The sequence below is a fragment of the Drosophila biarmipes genome, chromosome 3R (assembly GCF_025231255.1).
Source record: "Drosophila biarmipes strain raj3 chromosome 3R, RU_DBia_V1.1, whole genome shotgun sequence".
NCBI lineage: Eukaryota > Metazoa > Arthropoda > Insecta > Diptera > Drosophilidae > Drosophila > Drosophila biarmipes.
Window position 1 is genome coordinate 32,289,596 of NC_066616.1, and position 16,809 is coordinate 32,306,404.

At 45.7% G+C, this 16,809-nt stretch overlaps 2 protein-coding genes across 2 annotated transcripts; both read right to left on the minus strand.

Annotated features, from left to right (window-relative positions):
- Positions 1-3,224: 3,224 nt before the first annotated feature.
- On the minus strand, positions 3,225-4,359 carry LOC108025151 (uncharacterized). Its single transcript, XM_017095426.3, has one exon. It carries the CDS (start codon positions 4,242-4,244, stop codon positions 3,831-3,833), a length of 414 nt encoding a protein of 137 aa, XP_016950915.1. The 5' UTR covers positions 4,245-4,359; the 3' UTR covers positions 3,225-3,830.
- A 122-nt stretch (positions 4,360-4,481) lies between these two features.
- Positions 4,482-5,064, minus strand: LOC108025003 (uncharacterized). The gene has a single exon (XM_017095258.2). The coding sequence runs from the start codon at positions 5,060-5,062 to the stop codon at positions 4,631-4,633; it is 432 nt and encodes a 143-aa protein (XP_016950747.1). The 5' UTR covers positions 5,063-5,064; the 3' UTR covers positions 4,482-4,630.
- Between the last annotated feature and the right edge of the window lie 11,745 nt (positions 5,065-16,809).

Below are 16,809 nucleotides of genomic sequence, written 5' to 3' on the forward strand. Positions count from 1 at the left end.
TCTGCCCGCTTCGCTTGGGAGCCCGCCTCCTGGCTGATTCCCCATCATTTACTTTGTCAGTGTGCGGCAGCTCCATCATTATTACTGCTGGCCCGCTCTTTGTTGGCAACATACAAACTCATCATCGTCTTCAGCGGGCTCTGCATCTTGGCTGCTGTATTTTTCCCTTAGGTACTTGTCTTTCTTAACTCATTGCGTTGGCAATAAATCTTCGACGCTCTTATCTGCCAGGCACACAGTTTGGGTTCGGATTTGCCCCAGCCCACTCCCCGGCTACCCCCCTTCGCTGACTTTCACTTGGGCCATATGTCAGCTCTTTTACCCGCCTTCAAGGATACGTAGCTGCATCTGTATCTGTATCTGTATCTATGGCACCTGCTTAGACAAAGGGTTTTCGGCTTAATGAGTCGCCGACGATTTAAATTTCCATTTCTGAGCCGCCTTTACTGCAGCAGCTTTGGGGCTCATTAAAATGGCGCCTGAAATATTAACTAAGGAAAGCTAAATAATTGTTTCGTCCGCCCCATAAACAGCCCCAAAAACGAAGATAATAATGCACAAGTGTCCCAGCTGCCGGTTGACCCCCATTTATGGGCGAAAACAAAATGATGGCCATAAAACTCGTCTCATATTCGACTGGCCTTTATTTATTCATTTCAAATTTACTTGTTGGCCGTTTTATGATGCCAAATTTTGACCTAAAAATCATAAAAATTGTAATCAAAATGTTTGCCCAGTTTATGGCCGACCAGCAGAAGAAGGTCAGGAGGTGGTGAATTCTAATAACGTCTAAGCGCGGGTCCGGCCAGGGAGAAATCCGCAAGGAAGCAGCCAAAGAGGTCCGGGGCTCAACGCTTATGGCTTTTTAATGGTGCCGTGTGTCGGTTTTGTGGCAAATAAAATGGCGCACATTAAAAGCGGCCAGGAGGAGCGGCAGCCCACCAATTGCAGCGGCTCCCGCCCTGAGCCCCGACCCCTGGCCCCGGCTCATATTGGGGTATTGGGCATGGCAGCCCGGGTAAATAAAAAATACATAAAAATATTTTACGAGCCTCTGGCCTGGGGCCGCGAGTCCGGGCGAAGAAGCAATAGACAGATGGAGCCCAAGGAGCTGAAAATTATGGGATAGTCCCCGAACAGAAGGGGCATCGCAGCGAGAGTGCAATAAAAATGGCGGCAAATAAAATTGACAATATTGTCATGCGCGCGATTTGATTGACTTGGCAACAAAAGGAGTCGGTTTTAGGACACTTAAAAGCAGGGGAAATTGCACTTTTGGAAATTATTTAAATTAAATAGTCAAAAACAAGAGTTATATGGTAGTTTTCTGAGGATAGTAGGTTTCTTTATAGGCAAAACCGAGGCAATGTATGGCACAAAGCTGAACCAAAACCCCATACTTAATTCCCGTTTAATATACTTTGTCGCGAATCTTTACTTTTGTTTTATCTGCAATACTAACTTTTTATAGAGCAGTCTTGGTGTTGATAAAACGCGTGAGAGGCGCTGGGCAAAAGCCGACGGCAAAACACTAAAAGGTTTCCCCTTATCAGGGGACGACATTCTGGAACCACACCCACCACTCTGAAAACCCCACCCACTGTATCTTCGAGAGTGTGGAGCCAATGATTATTCCGGGTTTTGTCATTTCAATTCGCATTATCCTTTGCACTTATTTTACTACTTTGTGCGCTACTGCTACTGTTTTCCCCGTTTTCCCCCGCCTTTCCGCTTTTCCTTTCCCTTTCCCAGCTGTAACTGTAATTGTGGGCTGGAGTGGGCGGCAGGGAGGGGGCGACGAGGGTGTGTTTGTGTAATGGCGGGTTGCGGGTGTCCTGCCCCGCCCCGCCCCTCGTTGTCCTGCCGAGTAACTCGTATTGTCATTGTGCAAATAAAATATGTCACGAATCGCCCACTCCCGCGCTGCTCTTTGGGTCCACCCCAAAAAAACCGAAACACGCCCCTGCTGAGTGTGTGTGTGTATCTAACCTTTGTGCCCATTGTAGTCCTTTGTGCAGGACTCACAGGACCCACAATGAGGGCAAATGTTTTGGTTGCTTACGAGCATCAAGAAATGAGAATCGCTTTTATATAAACTTGGCTGCCAGAGGACGGGCGGTTGATGTGGTTAAAGGAGTCAGCCAGCCCTGATTCAGCTTTGTGCACTGTGAAAATTACTCGGCCACATTTTGAAATATGTCTTTTGTATGAAATGGAATCAAATTATTCAAAAAACAAAAAAAGTTATCTGATAAAAACTAAAAACCTCCTAAAAATATCTTCGCATTGTAAAAAGGAATCTTTTTCCATAGTTTGCAATCTAAGTGAGCCAACTTAATTGCTCCTGCATTTTATGGCAGGAAAACCCTTCCCCGAAATCCATTCAAACGCTTTTCACTTGACAAGCCAGGGAAATAAACAAACTACACAGGAAAGCCAACGCCAAAGCCAAATCCAAATCCATGATTTCAGCTGCCAAATCCTTTTCAAAGCTGCAGCCAGGTGAAAAATAACGAAATATTGTATTTTTCATACATTTTTATCAAATATAAATACACATCCGTGTGCGGGTTGTATCTGTATACTGGCATATGCGAGGGCGAACCACCAACTACACAAGTTTACAAAAGACACTCGTGCGCCCTGCCCCTTTGTGTCTTTGTGTTGAGTGCTTTTTGGCTAAATGCGAAATCGATTGGAAAACAATTTCCAATTTTTAAAGAATTATCGCCGCCATATTCGCGCATGCTGCACTAAATCACACATAAGCAACCTCTAAATCTGCTACCCAGGACCCCCGATCCCGAGCCCGACCCAAGCCCCACCCCCGGCACACACATGGCAACCTTTTCGCAAAGCTTTTCCTTTTGGCTCGTTTATTTCCTTTTTATTTTCCCTTTTCCCGGCCAGCAGCTCCCAGATACCAGCTCCCGGCAATATTTTCCATTTCATTTTCTGCGCGCTCGGCAGCGCGTTTAGCTTTGGCTGCATGCCTGACTGACTTTCAGTTATACCAAAAGTATATACATTTATATCTGCACACGGAGAACACAGCAGGGGTTGAGAGATACAAGCGGAAGTGGGAAATTGCTAGAAAGTGGTATAAGTTTAAACTTAGGCAATGAAATGAAGGTACTTAACACACATTTGCCCCTGCCTTATAAGAAAAATGTATCTATATCAACAGATTCTAAGATAGTATTTTTTATAAAGTTCAATAAGAATTTTTTTGAGTTTCCTGATTAATTTATTTCTTCTTTTATAAACTGAATTTTATCATAATAAATAAATCCAACCCTTTCTCATATAGTTTTTCTTCGCTGCTCTCCGCATGTCCTTGGCTGTACCCTTATGGGTGTTATCTCCACCGCAATAGCAACTGAGTTCCGGGAGCAAGGAGCCGGGGTCCGTGGGGCTGGAGGACTGGAGGACTGACGCAACCCGCAGCCATTTAGTTTTATGTGCCCGTTCGGTTGGGTTATTGCACCTTTGACTCGCTCCATCGCCATCTAAATTCGAGCTCCACCTTCGACTGGAGGTGTCACCCCGGAGGGCACCTGGCCACAAAGCATTTCGCATGCGAGGCCATGTGTTATTATTTGCTTTCGGCAATGTGAGCCCGAACCTCGGCCGCAAGTATTTCCTAATCAGGTTTTAACTACTAATAGGATTTCCGAGGTGGCGAATCGTAATTTACATGGCTTTGCCCGGGATACCCGAAGAATTGAATTGGAATCCAGAGCAAAGCTGCCGCTAATGTATTGCAGATTACGGCAAATCCCTCGGGCACTTCCGTCCTCATCCCCAAGATCCTGGTTCTCACACGTGTCCTAGCACTGAGTGGATCCGATGGAGACCCCGCTCAGGTCCCTGAAGCGCCTGAACCGCTCGACGCTCCGCTGGCGCAGGTAGCGCCTCACCTCGAAGCCCACGTTGCACACCACCAGGCCCACCATGATGGCGGTGATGATGCCGGCGAAGATCAGCAGGAACCAGTGGAAGTAGCAGCTCATGGTCACCGGCTTGCGCAGCCAGGCGGTCCAGGATGAGGTGCACTGCTCCTGGACACACCGCCCCCGGAGGTTCCTCACGCACCCCTTGGCACAGCACCCGTTGGGGCTGAACCTGCCGCAGGACGTGAGCTCGACCAGGGGATGGGAGCAGTTCACCGCCTCGAACTCCCCCGAAATCCCGAGGACGAACTGGGCCAACAGACAGCCCAGGGTCATTAGATGGACCCACATTCTGCACTTCCGCTAGGTGTGTCAATCACAGATAGAAAGTCATGCTTTAAGGTCTACGGAATTTTGAAAATACTCTCGAAAGTGTAGGGCTAAGCCAGGACTACTGTATCAACAAGGGAGGAATTAAGTATATAGTTCTAGAAATATCCAAGTTTTCACAAACATCTTGAAATTACCATTTAACCTGGCATATCTTTAATACAATTTTTCAAAATAAATAAAAGAAAAATATCTAAATAAAATTTAGGAATTTTTAATTTAAGAAGAACAAGATTAATTTAATTAATTTTTTTTTTTTGGATTGTTAATTTATTTTAATTTAATTTTAATTTTTTTATAATTTCCCAAGAAAAGTATGTAATATGCCTGATCTTCACCCAATCTCACTATTTTTCGCTGCTTCTGGCCTCCAAGAATGACCGGGCCTTTTCGGCCCTCTCCTGCGCCTCGATGGCCTCCTGTTCCTGTTCCTGCGGATCCTTGGGCGGAATGTACTCCGGCGGATTCGGCTCCCGGGGATTGGGGATGAAGGGGGCATGTGGCCAGACGGAGGGCTTCGCCTGCAGCAGCCACAGTTCGTCGAGCTGCTTCTGGAGGTACTCCACTGCCTTCTGCTGGTGACTGGCCATGAAGTAGGAGCATCCCAGCCAGACACAGGTGAGCACGACCACGCTGGAGAGGATCAGCACTTTGGTGGAAACGGACTCCAGTGGGGTGCCGAAGGATCTGGAGGGGCTTTCGGAGCTTGGCAGCTGGAGTGCCAGTGACTCCCCAAACAGCAAAAGCAGCAGTAACTTCAGGGCGATTGTGTGTTCCATTGCGCGGAATTTGAAAACTAAATCGGTTTCCACCGAGGGAGCTGGCTTTATAGGGCCTCCTTATCGCCCAAATATTCCCTTGGGATAGAAAGCACAAATCACCAATTTGGAACCCTTAAAAGTCATAAAAAATAACACTTCATTGGTAAATATTCAAAACAATGGCAAGGGAATTAAGCAGTAAAATATTTTAACTTAAATTTATAGTTGTTGTTCCATCATTTCTTTGTTTATTTAAATATTGCATCAAACACTTATTTGAGAGTATTAAGCTCCATAATCAGCGAAGGCCATCCCACAGTCGTCTCAGAAATATTTCCAGACTTCCATTTCTGCGTTGTTATTACTTTCAGTTGATTAATGAACTCCGCAGGGCTTAATAACTGCGGCTGCATTTCCGGGGGAGGGCACTGGCGCCTGGAGCCTGATTGTAATTGCCACATCAGCTCGCAACTCACTCGAATCGGGCTCAAAGAGACCGTAAACCAAATCGGCATAACAAAGTGATTCTAATGTAATTCGTGATTTTGCATAATTATAAAGTTAATAATTAAACTGGCTGCGTGCACAAAACGGAAATGAAAACATTAAAGTTTAATGTTGTCCGGCCTGTGCAGGTGAGCTGGTTATTCGGCATTTACAGGGTGGATTTGTGGGGGTCCCCCTACGGGCAAACAACTAATGCGTAAATATTAGCAGGCCACACAGCCGCCCCTCGATTCCCCATAAATTTGAGACACATATGCAGTGCGTTTGTAATAAGCAATCAATTATTATTATTGAATTTCGGGCATGGTCAGGTGCAAAAAGCGGGGCGGGGCGGTGGGCGCGGCAGCTGGTCAGCGCCACTAATGCGTCTAATGAGAATTTAAGCACACTTCAACCCTCTCGGCCCTATTCGCCCCCCAGCCCCTCGGAATTTGGGCATTTTGCGTGGATTTGCACGGCACACAAATAGCCCGGGTACAGTTGTGCTCGCTGCAAATGCAAATGCAAATACAATTACATTCGGAGCCCATTTGGCGGCATTTCGGTTTTGCTTTCATATATTTTCCAATTTGTTAGTCGAAAGGGCGCAAGTCTGTGATTTGTGGTCGGCGCTCTGGATTTTTGCAAGGTGAGTAGTTTGAACACCTTTTTCGGGAGCTTCTGTCAGAATAAACTTTGAAAAACATATATTTTTATAAGAAATATATAAAATATCTGTAACTTAGTATATCATTTCACAGTTTTTAAGAAAGGAACTTTCATTTGTTAGTTTATATGAAATGGTATATTATTGGTATTTTATAGGGATTTAAAAATTTTCTTACTTAAGATTTTCTAATATAGAAATTAATCTAGCTTCACCGCATCAAACAATTTTCTATAAAATACCCTAGACATTATCATTTTTTGAAACCCCTCTAACAGGATGGGCCTCCTCTAGCTCTCACTACAAGTGGATTCCGAATCCCCACAAATGCTGCACCACTTAAATGGCGTTCGGGCCCTGCGACCCTGCTAAACCGACATCGTTAATGATAATTTAATTATTGCCCGGCATTTCGGGCTTTGCGACTTACGCACTCCTGCGAGCGCGAATCCTGCGGCCTGGCTAATTGCAGCAAATCGGCTTTGGGTCAGTTAGTCGTCCTTATTAACTGATAATTGCAATCGCCCGGCTTTGGCCGCCAGGTGGGCGAAGGCGAGTGGCCGCTCCCAGGGGCGGGCGCATAAAACATAAAGCGGCAAAGCCGCGAGTATCGCCATCCATTTCGAAGATACGAGCCGCAAACAGTGACAGCTCCGAAATGCGATAGGAACTTAACTCGCAGGCATTGTAATAATAAAACAAAAGTGTCAGCCAAAGATATCGCGGGATGTGCGGAATCCATATTGAAAATTGATTTAAATTTTTAATAGGCGCCAGGCAGCCGCTTTGATAAAAGTGCCAGCGCGCGGCACAATCGCACAATCGCGGGCTTACTCGCCGGAAGATATATCCGGATCCGGGGATCCGCAGATCCGCCTCCTGACGGGGGCTCTAGTTAAATATGGAAACAATATCGCATCGAATCGCGTCGCGCGAAATGCCACCTGAAATCGGCTGAAACTTGCAAGTGAATGCCGAACGCGATATGAATATCTATATGGCATATGGCATATGGCTATACGGCGGAATGGCATCCTGCATTTATATTTGTTTTCGGAGCTGTCAAATCATATTTTAATCTGTTTTGATTGCTGACTTTTGTGCGAGGGATTTGGCTGCAGCCGCCTGCTGCAGCTGCCACAGCGGAAATGCAGCGGAAAATATTGCATTTTATTTTATTTATGCAGAAAAAGGCGGGCGAATTTATATGGAAAGCTCGGCTCCCTCCGCCTCCGGGTTTCCGCATTTTCCGCCCGTGACTCCAGTGGCTGTGCTGTGTGCGCTTTCCATTTGTTTCATTTGATGTGCCAGAGTTAAGCAGTAAAATCCACTTTTTACGAGTTGTCCCGGATTCCTCTGCCGGCCACTCCCCCGCGGCCCGCCGCCCCTTTTCGGGAGCTTTGTGTTACTCATACGGGCGTAAGCAGCACGCACTGGGTCGCTGGAATTTGTCAATAAAATATTGGAGGCTAGAGGTGGTCAATGTGCGCAGCAAAAATACAAGAAAAATTAAATATTCAAAAATAAACTTGATCTTGGTTCATGAAATCTGATACAAATATGGTATTCAAGCGTTACTTAGGATTCTCTGCTTTTAGCAACAGCCTTATCCAAAAGATCCAAAAGATACTAAAGTGATAGGAGCTAGCGAAGGTCCTAAATAATTTGAGTTATAAAATCTTCTTTTGGCTAATTTAAAATGCAAGAAAGTGATATAAAAGATATTACAGCTATATAATCTCAAAATGCGGATAGTTCTTCAGCATTACAGAACACATTTTAGCATAGGTATCCTTCGGATTACGTTCACTGTTCACAGCTCTCTGTCCAGACATCGCAGCCAGTGGATATCATCTCTAGCAGGTCCTCCCTTCCGACCCGCTCGTCCCCCACGATCCCCGCTTTCCACGCGGCTTTGGCAGTGACTTAAATACACATAACCATAGATGCCCTCGTCCTTTGCTCGTCCTTCCCGCTCCCCTCCGCCGGCTAGATTGTCAACATATTAGCTTCAAATTGCTAAAGTTCTGCGACTTTTGCCGTTGCCTCATTTCCTCAGGCACGCACATCGCGCCCGGCTATGCCCCTCTCTTTCCGCCCACATGCTGCCTCTCTTTCCGGCGCCCTAGCCCCATCTCCTTCGCGCGCCCAGCCCGTGGGCATCGTTGTTTAATGTGGTGTTGCCAACTATTTTAGCCAAAAGCTCACACGGGTTGCGCGGCCGGGTGATTTGCTTGCTTAGCTTAACGTGGCCCGGAATTTCAGGGGGCGGAAGGCGGGGGCGGGCAGGGGCTCTCCTCCGGCCGTAGAGTCCGCAGTCCGCCGTCCGGCTGTCCACTCCCATCTCCGGCGGAATGCTCTCGCTTCTGGCGTTGGAGCGTTCGGTTGACATTCGTGAAATCTCTTAAAATCCCGAAGGTCGTTGCCAGGGATTTTCTCAGATTTTGCTAGATTTAAATGAATTAGTTGCTTTGGACGGGCAGGCCGATTGATTTTCTGACCTTTTCCCGTTTTTTCTGGCCCGCAGGGGATTTTTCGCAGGTTCGCCGCGTGAGTAGGCCAAATGCAATTTGGCCTAAGAGCAATTGCAGCCATGACTCACCATTAGCTGCAGTGGACCCCTGGATGCCCTGGATCTCTGGACCCCATAACTCGCCCCTCGAAATGAGTACAAATGGGGGTTCCCCCGGCAAAACAATATGGATGAGGCCAAATTAGACGCGCGGGGAAATGGAGAAAAATGTCCACTGCATTCCGCAAGTAATTAAAATATGAGAAAACAGTTTCGCCACCCCATAAAATATTCCGGAGTCAACAAAGGACGCCTCCTGCATCTGCATTTTCCGGTTCCCGGCGCGTGGAGCTGGAGAGGGGGGCCGCTCCTTTGCCGGTTGGTCAGGCCGGCGGGCTTAAAAAAGCATCAAATTTCATATTCAAAATGGCACTTTACATGTTCAGCATAATTTATAAATGCACGCAGCGCCGGAAGAGCAGGGACACCAGAGCCCGGCTACAACAAACATGAAATGTGCTGCGGTGGCAATATTTTTGAAGCAACATTGTCGACACTCCGGAAAAGGGGATTCGGGAGGGGGAACGGGACCGGGAAAAGGGGCGGAGCAGGGGCGGGCAGGAGCAGGACATCGATGGCAGCATTGCTGTTTTCGTTCGAAGCCTCTTTCTGGTTAGGGGTATCATCGCTATGAGGTCTACGTTAAAAATTAAGACTAAAAACAGGACATTTTTCGTGTGAATTTTTGTCGTTATTCCTATGAAAGAAGTGACTCGGCTAAGATAACTACTATTTTAATCAGCCAACAACCTAAGCTAACGATTCTCATCACTTCCGGGTACTTTTTATGAAATCTAATTTTTGTCAAATTTTTCATTTTTTCGTAAGGGGTAGCATCACATTTTTTTTCGAAAAACGGTCAAAAAATAGGTTTGTAAGGTTTGAACGCCAATTGATAGGGAATTTTATTACGAGCTCAACAAGGTATAGCATTCTATATTTGGACAATTTTTAGTTTTGTTTCGACCAAAATTCTGATATAATTTGATGGAAAAAACGATTTAGAATTTTGGGCAAAAACAGGAACTTTTTAGTTAGAATTTTTTACGTTATTTCCATAAAAAAAGGGACTCAGCTATAATAACTAGTGCTTTGATCAGCTTAAAACCTATGCTAACGATAAACTTCACTTTCGGGTAGATTTTGGAAAATCTAAATTTTAACAAATTTTTCATTTTTTCGTAAGGGGTAGTATGACATTTTTTTTTCGAAAAATGGTCAAAAAATAGGGTTGTAGAGTTTGAACGCCAATCGATAGGGAATTTTATTACGAGCTCAACAAGGTATCACATTCTAAATTTGGACAATTTTTAGTTTTGTTTCGACCAAAATTCTGATATAATTTGGTGGAAAAAACGATTTAGAATTTTGCGCAAAAACAGGAACTTTTTCGTTAGAATTTTTTACGTTGTTTCCAAAAAAAAAAGGGACTCAGCTATAATAACTAGTGCTTTGATCAGCTTAAAACCTATGCTAACGATAAACATCACTTTCGGGTAGATTTTGGAAAATCTAAATTTTAACAAATTTTTTGATTTTTTCGTAAGGGGTATTTTTTTTTGCGAAAAATGGTCAAAAATTACGGTTATTAGTTTCGATAGCCAATCGATCGGGAATTTCATTACGAGCTCAACAAGGTATCACATTCTATATTTGGACAATTTTTAGATTTGTTTCGACTAAAATTCTAATATTTTTTGGTTTAAAAATATGATTTCGAATTTTGGGCAAAACCAGGTACTTTTTCGTTTGATTTTTTGACGGTATTTCCTTAAAACTGGTGACTCAGCCATGATAACTACTGTTTTGCTCAGCTGACAACCTAAGCTAACGATAAACATCACTTTCGGGTAGATTTTGGGAAATCTAAATTTTAACAACTTTTTGATTTTTTCATAAGGGGTAGCATCACATTTTTTTGAAGAATTTTGACAAAAAATAAATTGTCTATGTTTTAAGCCCGATCGATAGGGAATTTCAATACGAGTTCAACGCGGTATGAAACTTTATATTTGCACAGTTTAAAGTCTTGTTTCGACCAAAAATGTTTTTTTTTCTGTGTAAAACTAGGATTTCAAATTTGGTGCAAAAACAGGAACTTTTCCGTATGCATTTTTTATCGTAATTTCCGTAAAAGAAGTAACTCAGCTAAGATAAATACTGTTTTCTTTTTTTTAACGTAGAGATGACATATGTAGAAGAACCTACTGCGAATATGGGGTTAAGGTATTCCCGATTCGACTTGATCTGAGCTCTCGCGGCCAGTTTATCCTGGTGTGGACGTTGCAAACAGCAAACATGCCGCAGTCCTGTTCCTGCCGCTGCTCCTGCTCCTGCCCCCTTCACTGCGCCTCCCCCTCCGTTGAACCCTTTGTCCAAGGTGTGTGATGATTTTAATGGCCTCCGAGGAGCAGAGTGGCGGGAGGGGCCAGGCCAGCATGTTGAAAGGATTGCTGCGAGTTACGCCATGCCCAGGCCTACACAGTGTCCTGCCAGCCTGCCAGCCTGCCATCCTGATCACCCCGAGCATCCCAACCTTCCTGGCCGTGTCCTGCCACAGTTGATTGGCTGTTATTTTGGGTGTTGACGCAGCCGGAGGAGGCGACTGTTGAAATTTGCATATCAAAAACGGCCAGGACGTCCTGGCCGCTCTGTGCGAGTGTGTGGGTAATGTCCTTTTGCAGGATCTCTGGCTGTGCCAGCGGCTCTATGAATTTATGAACATAATATAAATTTATTTTTGCAAACTTTTCATGTTTTTGTTTGGGCCACCGAAAATCTGCATGCCACACCCACCACCGGCCGCCCTCCGCCCGCCGCCCGCCACGCCCACCAGGACAACAAAGGGATTGTTGTGTCAGTCTGCATACGAGTATACTCGTATGTGCAAGGATGCACACATCCTTTTTGCATCCGTGTGCTTTCGAGCACGTTCCAAGTTTATTTATGCGTATGCGGAATACTTAATGAAAATTTAAATGTAAAAGTTACTCGTAGATTGCAGGCTCCGGAAAATGGGAAATGGAAATGGGAAGGCGGGGAGGCAATCGGTCAAGAGGAGATCTACTGCACCTTGGGGCGAACGAGCACCTAACCCATTCGGAATTCACAAAGCCCTGCCAGTTATGAGTCTCCATTCGGATGCAGAAAAATATTTAAAATTAAATTGAAAGGAAAAAGTGTATCTGGCTAAGCCGAGGGCTGATCCCCCGAGTCCGCCTCGGCTGATTATGGTAATGCAATGCGACCGCATGCCCCGGAAAAGCAGCGAGACCTGGGCCACTCCCTTACTCCTTTCAATGGAGCCCGGCCGGGCGGACTATTCGATTTAGATGCAAATTCATCACAAAGCCGGACCCAGAAAACAATAAAACTGACCAAAGCCGCAGTTAAACTCGGCAGACTCTGTTTAAATTAGATTTCGCCTGCCAGAGGAAAGTTCCAAGTCCCCGCCCACTCTCGAGATCCCCCATCCCCCGCCAGAGAACCAAAAACATAACTCACAAATCCAATTGCCATAAATAAAAAGCCGGGCCAAAAACTTTTGCCGGGCCAGCGGCAGCAGTAACTCCATCAAATGATGTACAAGTTAACACATTTGCTGAATAAATCTTGTTCAGAAAGTCTAAACGGCGCACGAACAATTCTCGCAAGTCGAGTTATTCAAAAATCGCTTCTAAATTGGCCACCCCGGAACCCCTTCTACGAGGAAGGCAGCCCCAGCAGCGCCTTTTCCAGCTTGTTTTCCCGTTTGTTGTTTTGGCCATGCAGCTTTCGATTGTGCACATTTATCTTGGGGCAGCTTATGCGAAAAGTTATGAAATATGCGCACGAGCGTCGCACAAATTGTCGGGGGGTTCGGGGGAAAGGCGGAAAAACGGGGTATGTGGCTTATCTGGGGCGGGGAAACCCCCCTGGAGATTGCCGGGAAAATCGTGCTGAAATCTGCTGGCCCGTTTGCTTTACGACTGGCCGCGAATGCACTTGACACTGGTCGCAGGATAATCAAGTTTGTTCGGGATGACTCCTTGATCCGCAGTAGTGAGCACACAGCCCACAGCCATATAGAGACTTTCCTCCTCTGAGTGAGCCATCCCGGGAAACTCACCCTCGCCTGTCTGTGTGTGTGTTAAAATTAAGTAAAATAAAATTAAATGTATATAAAATTAGGTTAATGCCTCGGCAGCAGCATCCGCAGAAGGAGGAGCGCCCTTTATTTTATTGCTATGTAGATGAACCAGCGCAGCAAGCGGCGGGGAGGGGGTCCTGCGGCAGGATGGACGTTCACGCACCCCAGGCACACACGTGCACTGAGAAAAAGAGGTTACTTCATTCCTCTAGCTGCCTGCTTAGTGGATTCCAAACTACCCACTCTGGAACTCAGCCCAAAAATACTATACAAATTCAGAGATTCGCAAACTATTAATTAATTTAAATGTTTAAAATAATATTATCAAGCCTGTAAAATAAGTTTAAAAGTGTATTATAGCAATAAGACTTCAAATAAGTAACGACAACTTCCAGAACCAATTTAATCATTATTCATCATTATAAAATCTATAAGTCCTAAAGCTCATCCCTACTTATTTTTCCCGACATCACCATACTTTATTTCTGCCAGTGCACCCTCTGCAGTGGCATCCCCCTCCCAATGGCCGCAAAACAGGCGACTTAAACAGGACTTATGGTTATCTTCGCATTTTATGGATATTGCGCCCGGCCCGCCTTCCGATGTGTTTTTCTTTTCCACGGGGTGGCTGCCACGAAATAAATGAAGTTACTCGCAGCCATATGTTTGCTAAATGCCGTATGTAAATGTCGTGCGGAGAACACTTTAATTTCGGCAAAGACCGAGGAGTGGGAGCCAAGGCAAGGACACTCGAGGCATTAACTTAATGGCGCGAGTGGAGGAAAAGCGAAAGTGGCAGGCGGAGCAGGCGGAGCAGGAAAAGCCTCGCTGAACTTGAGACAAATCGGGGGAGCCCAACTGCACTCGATGGGAAATTATGAACTGCAGCGGGGAAATTCGAATTTTTGAGGAGGCCAAAAATAAAACGCGCCCTGCTGCAGCGAGCTAAGCCTACATAAGCCCCCGTTGCATGTTGCATGTTGGATGTGCTGCATGCGGCATTTGCCGCGCAGCAGTTGCAGCCAAAACATAAAACAGCTCCAGGCACGGGACACAAAACTCGGCTGCCGCTGCACATTTGTCGAGCGGGCTAAGCCCACTTAAGCCCTAAAAAACAGAGCGGACAAAGACGGAGACAGCCGGGAAAGCGGGAAAGCGCCCGGGAAAATGGGCAGCGACTGCTCTGCATTCGTTTTGGACGCTCGCCTTTCGATTTGACTTATGGGTTCGTTCGCTCCGCTGTCCGCTATTATTAGGAGCGCCCTCGTAGTCCGCCGTCATCCAGCGGAGAGGCTGATCAAGTGGAGTGGATTGCGCCGGGACGGCAGGTTCCGCCGCAAGATGACAAGGGGCACTGGAGGAGATACATTCAGAGCGGGAAGTCAAATATATATTTTTTGTATTATAGTAATTACCTAGTAGTCCTCCTATTTATTTATAATAGGGTTACCACACTTCAACCACTCATTTCCCATGAACCCAGAACTCAAGTAGCTCTCTCAAGTACCTTCTGGCACACTTCCTCAATCATTTTCCGCAGTGAGAACCCGCTTCTGCGATGAAAGTTATGAAGATGCCCCCACCTCATAATTGGCATCAATTTCACGCCCCGCCAGCCCACTGGCCTCCGCTCAATTGTTTCATTTGAAATACGATCGCGCTGCCGCAAATAGACGGCGGGAAAATTCGAGTTTCCCCGCCTTCCGCGGATTCCTGGACTTTTCAATTTTTGGGTGAAATTGAAGCGTGACGTGGAGCAAATCACGGCACGGGCTGCCTCATTACTCCGCTGAGTTGTAGGGTAATTAGAAGAGCAGGAAGCGATCCGGGGATTAGGGATATTCAAATGGGTTTCAGGGCGGCTCGGTGGCGTTGCTCCGCCGGCAGGGATAACAAACAAACAAGAAATTAAATCGTGTCAATATTTTGTGCGTTTTCTGAGCTGGCGACACGCTCCATCGAAATGGAACGTGAGTGGTTGCGCCGGAAAATCACGTCGCCCGTTCGGAATATCCAAGTTCTGAGGTCCCGAATCCTGAACCCTGAATTCCAGTTAAAGATACTCCCGAGAGTGTGTATCTTTAAGCGGGCGTCGAGTGCCACCATTAAAATGCCATCGTGTGCGCCATTTTGCCGGGTGCCCGAGCTCACCCCCATCGAACCACCCCCCTGCGCAGGGGCGGAGTGCGCTCCCCCCTTTAATTATGATTCAGTGCACACAAACTTTTGTTGCGTGCCTCTCCACTGTTGTTGCTGTTGCTTTGTGCTAACTTTTCAATTCCTAATTATAATTAGAGAATCGGTTGTGTTCATAAATATTAAAAAGGGTCCTTGCTGTCCCTTTTGCACTGGCTGCCAGCGACATTGCATGAATAATTAACTCAAGTCGTTTTTAGGGGGGTGGGGTTGGGGCTGGGGTTGGGGCTCGCAAGCCCCATTTGCGACTCCTGCCAGGCGCCATTTTGTTTTGCCAAGAGGAACGCCATGTAACAACAGCAGGAGCAACAAAGGAGCTGGCGAAGGGGTGGGGATGGGGATGGGGTTGGGGTTGGGATGGGGTTGGATTGGGGTCCAATGGAAGGGGTTCAGAGGGGCCCCGGCGACACGTCATGAATTTATGAATTTTTGCATTTTTAATGTAATTTGTGCGACGCTGCTTTCTTCGACGAGCCACCCGAGCTGCCTCTGATGCTCGCCTTTAGCGTGAACCAAAAATAAGCAAGAAAAATGCTGTGCCCACTCGAAAACTATTCATATCACTTAACTTTTTGGGTCGGATTACAGTACAAATTACTTGTTTTAGAATCAACATTTGCCTACTCGTAAATATTTAAGCATGTCCTCTAGTAAAGGTTATTTATAAATATATTTAGACGAAGCTCCAACCCCATGTATTTATGAACATGTTTTAAATGGTAAACCTGCTATAATTTAATTTTAAAAAGCATTATTTTGTTCTTTTATATACATAAAATTCATATGGGTATCTACTTCGATTTTTGAAAAGTGTAAATTATTACAATCGCTATTTAATTCCCTGCTTAAATTAATTTGAATTGTTTTTTAAACGTCCGTTAAACTCAGCGTTGCCAGATGAGTGAAAATGCTTCAGATGCTCTACTTTTACATCACGGCGAATTCCGTGTATCATTCTACATGTAGATTGGGGCGAATTGTGCGTTGACGCGGCGAATTCCGGCGTGTGTTGCAGCCCTCAGGGAGGGCAGTTTTATTACTTTCAGACACATCCGCTAGAGGCGCCCTACATTGGGCGCCAATTTAAATAAATTTGAATTTCACGAGCCGTAAATTACGCAGGTTATTTCTTATAAGTATACTTTTGAATATTATGTGTAGTCACTTTCAATATACTATAGGTTGCATAAAAGTAAGTAACAATATGTTCCCAGCTCAGAGCTTCAAAGACCTTAATCGCTTATTGGAAAAAAACAGTATTACACATTAATTGTTGCCCTTTCTATTAATAATTCAATATGTACCCCTGCATTAACCCCAGAATCAGCTTAGCTGGGGCCCAGTGACCAAACGTCAAATATGCAAACCTAAACCGCTTTGGTATGCAGTTCGATCCGCTCCTTGTGCGGAATGCCGCCATGATACGTCCTCGGCGGGGGTATGTTTCTCGAGAGCCGGAATGCAAAAACACCGAACTTAATGACACACCGGGCGGACAGCCACATGAGACCCATAAACCAATAACCAAGAGCAACCGGAAAGTTAGCAAACACACTGGTGGTGGGGGATGGGTTCTGCGGGCTTCATGGGTTTCGGCAGTTTCATGGAACGGGATGCAGTTGGCAAAGTGAAACTAAAGCTACACGATGCAGCTCACGCAGCTGCACACATGACCAGATCAGGGTCATAATCCGCTGGCCAAAAACCAAAAAAAG